This window comes from Tyto alba, unplaced genomic scaffold (genome assembly GCF_018691265.1).
Source record: "Tyto alba isolate M040663 unplaced genomic scaffold, T.alba_DEE_v4.0 Super-Scaffold_1, whole genome shotgun sequence".
In the NCBI taxonomy this organism is placed as follows: Eukaryota; Metazoa; Chordata; class Aves; order Strigiformes; family Tytonidae; genus Tyto; species Tyto alba.
In genome coordinates, this window is record NW_024881261.1 from 18916378 (window position 1) to 18932063 (window position 15686).

The following is a 15686-nucleotide window of genomic DNA, read 5'->3' on the forward strand; positions in this document are numbered from 1 at the left end:
CAACTGTAAGGAAAGCTTCAGTTGGAACTGGCATCTCCTTAGGCATCACGACTATTCAGAATTCATTACTTCTAGAAGTAACTAATGTATATAATGCTTGGTTGTTGTGTTTTCTGTTGTTTTTCATTGTACCTTTAGCTACTGAATACACAGACTACCCTCGGAAATACTTGTCTGTTAATTCTACCAACAGCTTCACTGTGTTAAAATTGCATTCCATCTATTCAGCTGAAATTACAAGAACTTTTAAGAAATGTAACAAACTTTGAACGAGTGATTGTTTGTGTTAGATAAGTATAGAATTAACTTTTGCCACACATTCTTATCCCAATTAACTATATTGTGAAGACTGAAGTAGACTGAAAATCTGGGATAAAGTCCCATTTTGTCATGGGAGTAGATTTTAATGTTTAAAATTCCAAATTCTTACTGTTCTTGAAGGAAGGAGCTCGACTGTACTACCCAAGAGTGAGTTGTTTTATGATGACTGCACTTAAGATGAACACTTTCAGAAGGCTTTATCTCAAAAGAAAGGGTGAAGTTCAAATGCACAATTATAAGCCATAGGTTCTAAACAGGAATCTCACAAGTAGTCAGAAATGCTTAATGGACTACTTTCATAGAGGCTCTGAAAGATAACCAAGAAAAACAAATAAATCTGCATTTGCTCATCAAGGATGTAAACATTCATTGCAATAATTTTAAAGATCCTCAAATAAAGGATCACCTAAATGTGTCATAATCATATATGGAGACAAGCTATATTGATCTTCAGGCATGTTTCTCCTTCAAATAAGTTGTTAAAGAAATTCCAAGTGGAGCTTAAGGAGCATGGAGGCTGCTGTGAACATATGTTTTTCTCTGTGTTTGGTTCTGTTTATCTTAGAAGACATGAAGGTATATTATAAAAGATACCTCCTAATTTTGACCCTGGTTCTATTTCCATCCTATTTATTTATTGAATAAGATTGAATTACTAGTATTTATAATGTGAATTACAACAATGCCTACAAGAGTCTTAAAATATTAAAACATTTAATTTAAAAGGATCACTTAAAATTGATTATGTTGGTAATAATCTGTTACGTTAATATAGTATCTTGCAACATCAAAAAAATAATTTGCCGTTTTGTGGTGACTTGCTGCTTGCACATTTAGTTCTGGCAAAAGCCAACATCTTAGAGATTATTTCGTGGCTTGAATGAGTTAGATGTCAAGGTGGGCTGCTTCTCCCAGATAATGATGTGGTTGATAAAACCACCACAGGCAAAAAATGAATGTAGTGTTGATTTGCTGAGCAAATATTGTTTGCTGTATTTGAGTAGTGCTGTTTTCAGTGTCACAGTGCTTAATAACCAGAAAAGTTAGAACAGCAGTAGTAGTATAGAAATTGTTTCATGTATTTTCAGGAGTACTTCATCAGTAGTCTTCTGAAAATGACATCTTTCTCAAGCAGATAATTAATTACCCTCTAAGTCAAAAAAAAAAAAAAAAAGTTTTTTTTCCTCTTGCATTCCCTATTAGGCATGATAATAATATGCAGATGAAATAGCAGATGTTCAAAAGAGTAAGTAAAAACAATAAGAGACTAAATATTATGATTCCTGAACGAATAGTATGAATAGGTCAGGAATGGTATACAAAGAAAACGTGTTTTGAGAAAGTGCAGGAGTGGTGCAGGAATTTAATAGTGTTAGTCTTCAGCATTTGAAACATTTTTCTTTTCTAGTACTGAAGTGTAAATGCACAGATTGACAAATGACTGAACTTTTGTTCACATACAGATTAACTTTTCATTTTTATTTGAAACATATACTGGGGTTTCAGACTTACTCTTGTTGCAGTTATGACAGCTGAGCAATAATACAGAAGTTATTACTCAAGTAATGTTTTTAATAGGATTATTGTGACTTAGTATAATGTGAATAAAAGTGTTAGCTTGTGTTTACAGAAGATAAACTGTAGTGATATATGCACCTCTAATATATCATCAGACATTTTAGTAGTTAGAAATAATTTTATTACAGGTTTGTTCTGTTCTTAGCAGTGTGACTAGGATTAGAGATAATGCCGGGCAGTGAGAGAGAGAGGGGAATGAGAGAAGACTTGCGTACTCACACAAGAAATACCGTGAAGAACAACGAACACGATGAGGAGCCTGAGGTGTTCTTGTTGCTTATTGTGTGATCTGGTTAGGAGTAATTTTAAAACTTTGGCAGAGTGACATTTTTTATGACAAGGTGCAATTGCAGTTTATTGAAATACAATGTCAGTGTACCACTTTAAGGGACTTAAAGGCATGGTTTTCCATTGGGCAGAAATGCTAAATGAGCTCAAATGGGAAGGCTACCTACCAGTAGTGCTTTGTTGTTAACTAGAACTGTATAAGAAGGAGGATTGCCAGGTCTGGAGATTCCTGTTGAAGGGGCATGGATTTCTGCCTTGTGATGCTAACCTCTCTGACATTGCTTTAGGAAGAGGGAGAATGAAAGATAATAGTGTTAAGATATTTGGGAAATGTTTGTTTAGCTCAAGGCTGAACTGTCACTCACTTATAAGCTGCTGAGCTAAGGCTTGTAGATCCTCTGAATTCGTACTTGTTACTGCAGTGTCCAGGTAAATAAACCTGTTTCTGTAGAAACTGATGTGCTGGTTTCTACCATTGCTGAAGCTTGGATTCCAGTGCAGGGAGAGAAACCTTGCAGGAAGGCACAGGTGGTGCTCCAGGTGGGGTGTGGAGTGTGGTTGGCATGCTGTGAAGTCGGAACCTTGTCCTAGTCTGAAAGGATCAGTGTGCTGTAGGGCTGGGCTGGTGGTTGGTTGACCAAGGTATTAACTTCTAAAGGCTTGAAACAGCTGACTGACAAACAGTATCCTTTGGTCAAGGTAGTATCTCTGAAAGCATCTTTCACAAGTGTAGTAGGAAGAGAAGTGCCCAATTCTGCCACTGGTGTGCCATTGTGAATTGGTGGTTGGATTTTTTTTGCAAGCGAAGGCCTGCAGTTTCCTACTTACTTTCCCTTCACATTCATGAACTTGCTTGGCTTTCAAATAATGTAATTTTTCTTACATACTCATATACTGACATTATTTGTGATAATGATTCTTTGAAGAGAGAGTTTGATAGAAACTAGAATGGAGGGAGTATACCTTGTTTACAAATTACATTTAGTCCCAGGTTACTGTTGACTTTTTAGTCATAAATACTTCATATTTCAAAGTGGCAGATTTTTAATGTGATAACCAAGTTCTCAGAACAGTAATGTTTGTATGTAAGCATTCCATTTTATATTAACATTTTGAGGCCTCAGAAGTGATTGGCAAATGGCAGGAAATACATATAATCGTTTTCCCCATATTTATTACTTGTATGTTGACTACAACAGTGATTTTCATTCATATTGTAACAGAAACACCATTTGCAATATTTTAAAAATAATTTGTAATTCAGATTCATTGTTCATAAAACCATTACATGTCTGCTTCTTTGCTTCTGTTTGCAGGGCTTTACTTAGAGTCCTGATCAGTAGAAGATCCTCCTGTTATTTTCCAACATATTTAACACTGGTTGGCCTTAGTGAAGGAATGTACTGTGCTTTCTCTGAGAGAAATGGCATAAATTGACTAAGGAGAAACCCTGTGAGTGAAGATGGATATGTGTGTGTGTGTGTGTGTGTGTAGAACTCGAGAACCTGTTAAAGGATAAAACGAAGATATGAATGATGGCACTGAGTCCAAGGGAACCACAAAATCTTTGAAGGTGGACAAAGCCTTGAAATGAGCTGATGGCTAAAGTTTTTCCCAGTTTGAAGCTGTATGTGTTTCAAAGGATCTGAATGACTGTTAGTACTCAAATATACACAAAATATGTGGGCAGTGCTGTGAATACGCAACTTGCTGTTCACTGCATACCTATACAAGATTCTCAGTGGGCCTGAGTGAGGCAGTTCTGATCTTGTGGCAGGAGTGATGTATTACTAAGATCAGTTAATCCTCATATTAAATACTGAGCTAACTAGCTTGGATGCTTGCTCAGGATTGAAAGAGACAAACCTTTCTATGTTGTGTCCAATGTGTATGTTCCTTCATAGCAGCTCAGTTCAGGGCTAAAATTAAATTAGAATGAAATTTAGAAAAAGGTAGATCGTGGAGAAGCTGGAAACAAGTATTGGGGCTTCCAGGGTTTTCACATTGAAGATGACACCTCCTCCCTTTCCCTAAGCTGGTAATCATGCAGAGAAGGATGGCAATGAGGACCCTCTAATTGGTATAGGGATCAGCTGTGGAGAACTGATGTCAGACCTTCACCATGTGGAACTGATGAAGGACAAATCACCATCTGCATAGTGCAAGTTATTGTCATTCATTGCCAGGTGAAAAGGTTAATAAACTTGCTGTCTGATTAAACCATGTCTCTTGCATCTTGTTTTTTATTTCTGCATGTCTGAGACAGGTTTCAGCTGCTGTTCGGTTGCTTGATCTCACATTTGACTTAAAGGTGAAAAATTTTCAGTATACTATATGGATGGAAAAAAAAAATTAATACAGTGATCTTTAATCCTGATGGTTATAGTGAACATAACATATTGAGGATGGTGTAGGGGGGTTGACTAGAGCTTTTCTGAACAAGACTTGCAAGTTGACTAAATGAAAATGTGAAACTGTAGAAAGTGGTCTTGCTCGGCTCATAGTGTTTAAGCTGTTAAAGAAGTCAGCTCTCTCATCTGGGATTCCTTTCTGCCTTTTTTTTATCCTTTGTTTTTACAAGACACTGATTTTATCATAATAATTCTCATTGTTGATCAAGAAGGTTACTTTATTTTGCTATATTCCTGTTTTTATTTGTTTGTTGGAGGTGTTTACAGTCTTTGTTTTATTTATTCTAACAGGAATTCCTTACATCTTAATTTTTAAAGTTTTGCCTAGCTTATGATGCATCTTCCCTGCTATGTTTTCAGCTGAACTTCCTGTAGTGAAAATGCAACATTGTAAGAAAGTTAGAATTACACTCTTCCTTTTGAGGACATACTGTCTTTGTTTAGATAACTGAGTACTCTTAAATCTGTGCAGCAGTTGAACTAGAAAAATGTTGATGATTAAAAATTGAGAGAGTGTGATTAATATATGTAATTCTTTGTATTAGCTTTAAACAGATTTAGCTCTAATTTGATGATGGTCTGATAAGTGGCAGAGAAAGAATTGATTCACTAAGTAGCTACAGTTATTAACTCTGATTAATGTAACTGGAGAATTGAGGTGATGCTCCCAGTTTTCAAGATCACAGTGCTACATATTTGCCTTATATAATATATTTTAATTGTCAGTTATTTTGTGTTCCTTTATAGTTTATCTAATCTTTCTAAGAGATTCTACTTAGCAGTGTCAAGTTTGTTGAACTCTGTACTTCGAAGATTTTTAATTCTGCTGCACTCCCTTTTCCTACAAGTGTGACTGCTCCAGAATCTTTTTCACCTATTGACACTATTTTCACAGTTCTTCAAAAAGTTAAGGAAATTATTCTAGAACTACTTGTTCAAAGATGGGAAAGGATAATCCCACCTTTAATTGTTAGAGTTGTCATACATCTCAGATAGGACATCTGAGTGTTGATGATGAAATTACAGCTTTCAGATAAGGCCATTTAGCATGAAATTCAAGTAACCACTGGACAGAAAGTTTATTTAAACAGAGTATTGTAGATCAGATCTAGAAAGAAATAAAGAAGTGACCCTGACAGTAAGATAAATTCAGTCCTGGGTTCTCTCAGTGTGTCTCCTCATACAGAAAAGGAATTTCTGTAAAGAAAAGAAGAGTGGAGCTGGTATCTGGCAGTAACTTCAGATTCTGCCTGATGCAGTGATGAATGATGAGGCAATTGAGGGTTCACCATCTGGCAGCCATTTGCACAGTTTGAGACATCTAACACTTGATGATGTTTAGATACGTATTCTAGAAATTAAAAAAAGACTCTCTAACTTGACAGGATATATAAATATTGTAGTTTTTTGAGATTTTTTTGTTGTTGTTGAAACACAGACAGTGGTGGTTCTCCATGATGCTCTGTGCCAAATAAAATGTTGTTATAACTTGCTTCTAACTGTTCAAATAGGGCTTATGTGCATCTTAAGTGATTCTTAAGAGTCTGACTATTTCCTCTTTATTGTTTGCCCATGGTTCCTCAGGCAGAAGAAGGGTTTAGAAAACTGATGATGATGATACGTTGGTGCCCTGTTCTTGTACTGGTATCTTCTCCTTGTTTCTGAGATAAAGCACTGTAATGAAAAACTAACAATATATATGATACAGGATAAATTCAAGAGGAGTTAATAAATGTGGGTTTCTTATTCTCTTCAAGGAATTTGTCTGGAAGAAACTGTAGATTATTTACTAAAAAAAAAATGCTCACTACATTTTTTTAATTATAAATGCATAGTTGTAGTATACAAACAACTTTCCCCGTGAATCAGTTGTTTCCTTAAGAGTTTAAACTGGGATTATATTGTTTAAACAGTTGTTGGGGTGATGCGAGTGAAATGATCAACAGTTTTGTATCCACTTACCGTGCCAAATTATTTCTCTATTTTACTGTTTCCCAATAATTTCTTAGTTATTGACTGCTTATGCCTTAGATGCTGTGTAAATATTTATTAATTTGAATTAATATAAATATCTGGTTGTTGGGGGTGTGTTTTGTGTGCCGGAATGCCTTTTGTTTAGGGTAGGTAGTTGCCATGTATATGTTGTGTGTAGGATGAAAATTGGAGAAATAGCTATAGATGGCCCAGCACAGCTGGGAAAGGAGGGAGGATTGTCAGACCACCTCCATTTGCCCTTTAGCTGTCTTGAATTACCTTCTGTGCCAGTCCAATAGCAGTTTGCCCATAGAAGCCACCAGTATGTGTTTTGTACCGTCTCATATCTGTCAGTCCCCCGCATTCTCTGCACCCATAACCTTGGCCCCTACTGGGCATTCACTGAGTTCCCTGTAAAGCTCTCACAGTATCCTACATACTGAATTGCATTTGGTATCTCTGGCAGCACGCACCTTCTCTAAATAATACCCATCTTTACCATGACACCCATTCCTTACTTGCCCCTCGTAGAGTTGCTGTTTCTTCCCACAGTCCAACCAGCATCCTCAAATACTTTTCTAATCATCCTTTCCTTGACAACTTAGTATTGAAAGGCTTTCAAACTTAGCACATTGTGTGTCAGTTCTATTCCTTAATATGGCTTTCCTTAGACTAAATAATAATGTAAGTTTTAACATACTGTTTTTTTTTCTCAGAAGTAGAATTGCTGCTGACTTTAAAATGAAATTAGCTTGAGTAATGAATTATAGGTTAAACTGATACTAAATTAATACAATTTTATAGTCTTTGATTATGTTGGACTGTTGTAGTTTTTAATCCCAGATGACTGGGGAATAAGGAATTATTAAACATTATTAACTATTATTAATACTAACTAGAACCAGCTTGCACTTAAAGTATATGCAGCAGTGTAAGGAAAAAAAATCGTGAAATTAGTTTTGTGTCTCATGTTTTCAGACTTAATACATTTTGTGAATGTGTGTGCTGAAAGGTTGCCAGATTGTTTATTTTCATTATTCGTTTGTCTTTGTTGGCTGATCTCTGCATCCAGGATGATTCACTAATGCTGGATCTAGTTTCTTACACTTTTACTTTCCTTTACTAACAGAAGGAGCACATTACATTTCTGACATAACTTAAGCCTTGTAAAATGAACCAGTGTAGTTATTAATGGATTTTGTTGGCTAATCTAGTGGCTTTAGAAAATGTCAGCATGTGTTGAATACAGTGCAGGCTTAGCTGTCTACTTCATGTACTTCTATATTCAGATTTACTGGTGAGTCAGTGTGTTCTGAGTTGAATCTACAATAGGAAGAATATAATTTTGTATAATTTCAGCACTGTTTTTATATGCAAATGTATGTATATGTTCGTATGAGGATCTAGGCTTTGGCCACCTATATGCAGATATACAAGTAAGGGAAGCAACAGGGAGTGATAATTCTAGAGTAAGTTACAAAATAGTTTTATTGGTTGAGCTTGTGAGTTTTACACTTGATAACATTTATAACACTGTTAACACACTTCATAACATGTCTAATGAATTCCAACAGTTTAAGGAATTTGCTTGGCACAGTGAATTGAAATCTGTTGATTACAGTGGAAAGCAGAGACTGAGAAGGGTGTAATGGGGGACACATGAAACCCTTGTCATCTGTTCAGCAGAGCTGCAGCTTCAGATATTTTTGCAGTTGTACATAGATCAGAGGCTCTACCATCATGTTTTTTACTTGCTGTTTCATGAGATTTTAGCATACTTGTACACCAGATAACTTTTTTCCAAGTCTGTTATGTTCAGAGTGCATTTAGACATCACAGCAAACATCATCTAAACTGAAGCTACTACTGAGATGTGTGGTCCCTACCAGGCATTCTTAGTATTTCGTATTCATGGAATATAGTGATCATGTGGCCACAAGGTGAGTCAATTCATTTGGATGAAAAGAATAGTTTTCTGACGAATCAGCCAGCTGAATCAGCTTAACGCTGTGTACTCATGATCTCTAGATGCACGAGATGAGGGAAGTGGGGACCAAAGGTCAAGAGTGAGGGACAGAGTGGATCTACCAGTTTTGGTGGCAGCTACCTGCTAGATTGACATAACTGAAACATTAAATTACATTTTCAAATTGGAAAAATGTGTAAACTACCTTAAGCAGCATTTTCCTTCCTTCCTCATGCTGCTCATTTTCTCCCTTGTGCTGTTATAGCACATATGTTTGTACGACCATATATGAACTGGATTGGGAAAATGATTTAGCTGTGAAGTAACTTGAGCAAAAAATTCTTGAGATGGATCAGTTGCCTATCATATTGCTATGGTCATGAGAGGATGGGAACAGCTGGACATAGACAGGGAGCTTCTTAAGCAGACATTATTCTTGATGAGGTGGATTTCAAACAGGCACAAATAGAGCGATGCTCGTAGAGAGAAATGGGCAGGCATTTAGCCTCTGGAGTTGAGGAGGGAGGTGACTAACAAAACCACTGTTGGGGAAGATTTGAGATAAAGTTTCTAGAGAAAAAAAAAAAAACTGAGAGAAGCAAGGCGGGACATGTGTGGAGATACTTTGGCATAAGAGAGAGGTGGGAGAATGATGTTGAAGGAAGGAAGACTGGAAGACTAGTTTTGGCCTCTGAATGAGCTTTGTGGACAGTTTGGAATATAAATGGACGTCTGGTTTTAGCACGTTTCTGTTTACAGAAGCCCATCAGCAATATGATTTTTTTTTTTTTTTTTTTTAAAAAGTTTCTCCATAAAGAACGCTGTAAAAAATTTCAAATTAAAATGCATGGTCAGTTTTGTGATTTCAGATTCATTGTTAAATGTTAAAGTTGCATAATGATGTTGTCTTTTTTGCCTCATAGAGTGATGTTGTTTTGTAAGAACTTCATTTGGCAATGAGCATAGTAAGAGGTATATTATTTGCAGTGACAATCCATTCTATTGATTTTTATTCCTGGTTTATCAATATTACAGGGAGTACATTTATGAATATATTTTGGTGCCTTGTATTTTCATTTGATTGCCTGGAATTTTTCTGATGCAAACAGGAAAGATGAATCAGTAGACTGAGATGTTTTGATAGGTGAAATAAATCCTTAAAAAATCAGTAAGACTATTACTAATATGTATATATGTTTTATACTTTTACAAAGTAGTATTGTTACTTGAAATAGCAAGAAAGAAACTTAAGAGATCAAGAAAAATACAACTTTCTCCTTCTACCTCCTCCTAGATCTTTCAACTTTGATCAGCATCATTGTATGTAGATTTGTACTCAAAAGCATGGAATGGTTGCCAGAAGGAATAAGTTAGGAACATTTCTAGACAGATTGCTTGCAATTTTCTTCAAGTATGTAGTGGCAAAAAGTTACGCAAGCTGTTATCTGGGGACTTGAAGAGGAACAGGAAATGGTAGAAGATAATTGTTGAAGTGCTTTCCTCTTTTGTGTGTGTATAATGCTGAAGTGTGGTTTGTTTGTATTTGTTAGTGGTTTTTAGTTTTTTTTTTTGTTTGTTTTTTGTTTTGGTTTTTTAAGTGAAATGGGTAAGATTGATGAAAGTGAACTAAAATAAATTTCAGGGTACAGTTTAATTATATAGGGATTATCAGGGAATATAGACTTAAAGAATTGCTTGGATGTTGGTTTTTCATTGTATCTCCTCTACAGTTGTGCTGTTACAGTATTTTACAGGGTTCTCTGTGAACTGTGTTGGTAACATGACCCCAGTTTAAGCCCTGTCCCTGCCACTCTACCCAACTAGTGCTATCTTATTCTACAAAGCTTTTCTATAAAATGTAGCTTTTATTTTCCATTCTGGTATTAATCTCTCTCTTGTACAGGATCTGAGTTTACCATCTTGAAACTCCTCTGGCTGCTCTGGCATGCACATGCATTTTGTAATGCATGGAGAATGTAGTTGTGGCTCTTTGTTCTGTCTCTGTCGCTTTCCTTTGCAACCCACCCAGATTTCTCTTATGTCGTTAAAACAATAAAATTGAAATCTTGATTGAAATATGTCGTAGTTTAGGCCTGGTTGGCAGCCAACCACAATGCAGCAGCTCTCTCTCCCATCCCCTCCGGCAATGAGAAGGGACAGAGAGCCAGGCTTGGGGTCCGAGATAGGACTGGGATGGGGAAAAATCCCCCTTTTATGATCATGAGCAAGAGGCAGACTCGTTAGGGGAAGAAAAAAAAGAACATACTTTTATTACAGACACTAACAACACATAACAGAGTAAGACAGTGAGAAGCATTGCCACATCTTGACAACACCTTCCCCCCACCCCTCCCATCTTCCCGAGCTCAGCTCTGCTCCCGATATCTCTACCTCCTCCCCCAGTGGCGCAGGGGCAGGGAATGGGGGGTGCAGTCAGCGCTGCCACTTCCTTCATGTTCGGTGAGGGGAGTGTCCGGAACTTGTTCCTCCTCGTGGTCCCCCTCTCACAGGAGACAGTCCTCCACAAACTTTCTCCGACTTGAATTCCTCCCATGGGCCGCAGCATTCCCCACACTGCTCCATCATGGGTCACCAACTTCCTCCGACTGGATTCTCTCCCACGGCTGTAGCCCTTCCCGGGCTGCTCTGGTGTGGGACACCCCCGCATGCTGCAATCCCCCCAGCACTGAATTACAGCAGCGGGGCTACCTTTTCCCATGAGACCCCGGCCTTCTTTGGGCACAGAACCTTGATTATGCTGAGCAGGAGCAACAGGCCATAAATCAATGTCTGCTTTACCGTAGATCTTCATGGGTGGCAGGGGGGGCCGCCCTGCCGTCTCACCACAGGATACAGGGGGTCTCTGCTCCGGCACACCTCCCCCCTCCTTTCTTCCTCCGTTCCTCCACTGACCTTGGTGTTCATGCAGCTGCAGCAACTCCTCCTCACAAGTCCCCCTGCCCGTCACCACGTCCCTTCTTAAATACGTTATCGCAGAGGCACAGCTGATTGGCTCAATTTTCCAAACAGCAGTGGAGCTGACTTGGAGCTGGGGGAGCTTTGAGAAGCTTCTCACAGGGGGCTGCCCCGATAGCCCCCTCCCCTGCCACCAAAAAACTCCACCACTCACTCAACCCAGGACAAAATATTAAATTGCTTTTTTTTTTTTTATGCATTTACAGTATAGTTACTGTCAGAAGAAAGAATGCTGTTCACTGACTAGCAGACTTTTAAGCCGTGGATTTTTAGCGAAATGTAATTTTTCTTCAATTTGTTTTTCCTTTTGGATCACACCCCCACCTCTCTCCCCCACACCCTCCCCTCCCCCCACTTATAAATATAGTTACACTTTTGCATTTCATTGGGTGAGAAAATAGCATATCAAATATCATAATAACTGAAGACTGTGTTTTACCTTTTTATTTGTGCCAAATTGCTTTTGGATGAAGATTAGTAATCAATAAAAATGAAATCCGGCAATCTAAAATGGTTTAAAAACATTAAACATGGTTACTCAAGAATAGTGTCAAAATAGATTTTACACTTCAAATTACTTTCATTATTAAGCTTTCCTGATTTTAGCCCTCCCATTGTTCCTAGTTGTTATATCAACTAGAGATGATATAATTACTATGTTTAGCTAAACTTCATCAACTGAGCTGAAGAAGGTAGTCCCTTCTGCGTATGTTGATAGTGCCTGGTTCAACATTTAGTGGATCTGTTCAGTAATCAGGCTGCTGTACCTATCCAGTGATTTGCCTCAGTTTTGTGATATGTTTTGCTACTGAAGTTTCAAAATTTTAGTTTTTCCCGTTTCAATTGAATTTAGACTGTTTTAGTAAACTTGGGCCTTAATATTTCTTTCTGCACTTGCCACATTTTTAATAATACACTTGATGTTTTTAAACATTAAATATGATGCTATAAGCATGTATTTGTTTAATTTTAATTCACCAAAGGTGTGTGTCCTTTTTTCTTCTGTTTCCTTTGTTGAACTATCTATAACCCTTTACTTTCTGATTCAAGATTTACTTCTATCATGCTGTTGGCAGGAAAGAAGTTGAGAATTAATGGCAACATTGAAGGGTAGATTAACTTTTTAGCTTAAAGTATATAAGTAAAGGGGTAAAAAAGATTACCGATAATATTTCAGTCTTTTGCCCTATTCTGCCTTCATGCTTTTTCAGTCATGAACTTCTGGCAAAAATACTGTGTTTTCTTCATGATTTTGTGATGACAACATAAAGTTTAATGAAAACAGAAACTACGTAACGCCAAAACAATTGTAGTTGTGATAGAGTTTAGTTCTGAACAGGAAAATAGTTTTAAAAGACAATGTAGGTTTAAAATTAATTTTGTTCTTCAAAATGTTTTAACTTATTCTGGCTATGTCAGAAGAATTACAGAGAAGACATTTCCTTTTTTTCTCTTTGTATATATCTGCTATGTTCAATTTCAGTGTTATAGCTTCAGTAAAATTAGTCTTCTGCAGTCATGTAGCTTCCCATAGTGAAGACAGCTATTTAAATATATAAAACGTGACTGTGATTTCCCCAAATTGTAAAGTGAGACTTTGACAGATTTAAATGTGTATTTTGGAATTCTCTAGGTCTCAGTATAATTAACTTGTGTTGTTTCATGTTCCTTTTCTTTACATAAAAAAAATTTCTTTCAGTTGTAGTTGTGAGGGTGGATTCTGTGCCATGGATTCTGTTCAATATATGTATTTTTTTCTTTTCTTTTCTTTTCAGAAAACCAACTTGGATGCCTTATGGGGAGATGCATCTTTGACATGGATTATGTATTTGGTTGTCTTCTACAGCCTAACGCAACAGTGTATGGGCTACGTATGATAGAAGAATTAGTTGTGGGAAGAGACCAGTTGAATGGCTACATCACAATAAGCTGCTGGTTTAAAAATGCTTGTGTTTCATGCCAGTAATCCAAGGCTGGGAAAGCCTAGTACATGATCAGTAAAAAAAATTACTTTTTTTAAAACTCAGTTCAAAAAGAACAAGTCGCCAATGCATATTTTGCCATGTGTTCCCTGATTATTTAACACTGAATCTTTTATTACACTGAGATCATGGTGTGAGGACTGGTAGACAACGCCCCCCTGTCATCCTCAAACCCACATCTAGCAACTAAAGACTGTCAAGATGACCTCTGAGGAGATGACAGGGTCTGTTCTTGTCTCTGTGGTACAGGGTAAAGTGATACCTGCTCAGTCAGCTGGAGATGAAAATACTGAAAATGCTTTGGACAACAGTGTTATAAAAAGACATACTGCCAGTCCAGGAAGGCAAACCACACACACTCTCTCATACTTACACAGACTTGAAGAAGAAAGTCTTCAAGGCTCAGCGCCCAAAATATTCACTCTGGCGAAAGAACAACTGACTAACGACAACAGTAATGAAAATTTCTGGGAGAGGAACAGCTCAATCCCTGATTCGGTGGAATTTCTTAACATTAACTGTAACATTGTACAGAAAAACTACAAGAGCAATATCCCATGCAGTCAGTTGTATAAATCTTGTGATCCTTTATCAGGGGCAGAGGCATGCCTGGAAACTGGAATTCCTGTTTCACTGGAAAGAGCCATGCTTGCTGAAATTCAGTTGGAAATGAATGGACCTCCATTAAGAAGCCAGACAGCAGTAAGTAAGAATGACAGCAATGATGCTGATAAAGTGGCCTTTTTTCACTTTCATTGTGCTAGTGAAAGGAATATATCAAAAGCTTTGTGCAGTTTACACAACGGCTTCATTTTGGATGGTTGCTTGCAGCCAGTAAGTGTTGGTGATGGTAACATCACTGGTTCCCCGGCCTGCACTTGCAGATTAATGGAGTTGACAAATAATTGTGAGAATAAAAATGGGCAGCAGCTGTATGAAGACGCTTTAAGGGAAAAGTATTTATGTCTGGAAAGAGCACCACGAAAGGTTAAAGTGGCGTGCTCAGAACACAGCTTCTGTGGAAATAACTTTACTGGAAGAATGCCCTCAAAGCCCTTTCTGAGCCATTTTGAAGACTGTAATGATAACTGTGAAGAAGAGATGGAAGACGATTTTTTTAGAAACAAAAAGGAACGCTCTACTTTATTAATAAGACGTTTCTGTAAAAATGATAAAGAGGTTAAAAAATCAGTTTATACTGGAACAAGAGCAATTGTTAGGACTTTACCTTCGGGGCATATAGGAACTGTTGCTTGGAATTACGTTGAGGAAAGGAGGAACAACAGTGGCTTGAAGTTTTCTAGGATTACAACAGAACAGCTAACTATAATCCAGTCCTTAATGAAATGGGAATTTAATTCCTTACTTGAGAAATCTTTATGGTATGAGGTAAGCTTTTCATAGTGTTGGTTTTTACTATTTTTTTGATAAAAATTTTGATCACCTGGTGACCTTTTCATTCAAAAAAAAGCCTTTGACTAGTAAACACTTAGTAACATTGAATAGGATATTTCACTTAACCACATTGAACTTATGTTGAACATTGCTCTTTAGAAGAATGTATTGTCATCCTTTAAAATTCATTTTGGTTTAAAATAGGCATGGGGAAAACAATATAATTTTATATCTCTGTAACATCTATACATAGATATGTACGTATTTATATATCTATATAAAAATGTATATAGGTACATATTTATATGTAGATGTGTATATAAATGTATATATGAATGTAATATACCTATATGCAGATACAAAATTATATACACATTTTATAGATATTTATAGTTTAAGTAAAAAAAGGAAGTAAAATAGATTTATTAATATATATTATAGATATACACAGTTGAATATATATGGCGTATATGTGTATATAAACATTTGATGCATATATTAATGATATAATAATTCCACGGATTAATTTGTCTAAAATGATAAGTGACAGTATTAGATCACAGTGAAAAATTTCAGTGCTCTAAAACAGAAAACATAGTATTTTTCCCAAGTTACTGATATTTATAATGCTTCTAAACTTGCAAATAATTAAAAAAGTTATGTAATTGAATAACATATTTTAATGTGTTTATATGCCCTGATTTGTATTATCTTAAATTAGTACAAAAAATTCAAAGTTTAGAATGAAATAATGAATGCATAAATCATTATTGTAGAAATGTCATAACACATCCT

At 36.6% G+C, this 15686-nt stretch overlaps 1 protein-coding gene across 1 annotated transcript in view; it reads left to right on the forward strand.

Moving 5' to 3' along the window:
* The first annotated feature begins 13688 nt into the window (after nucleotides 1–13688).
* PLCE1 (phospholipase C epsilon 1) overlaps nucleotides 13689–15686 on the forward strand; it is a 134772-nt gene continuing 132774 nt past the window's right edge. Inside the window, exon 1 of the mRNA XM_042808477.1 lies at nucleotides 13689–14885. Coding sequence (XP_042664411.1) covers nucleotides 13698–14885 — 1188 coding nt within the window. The 5' untranslated portion in view covers nucleotides 13689–13697. The remainder of the gene's footprint in view (nucleotides 14886–15686) is intronic.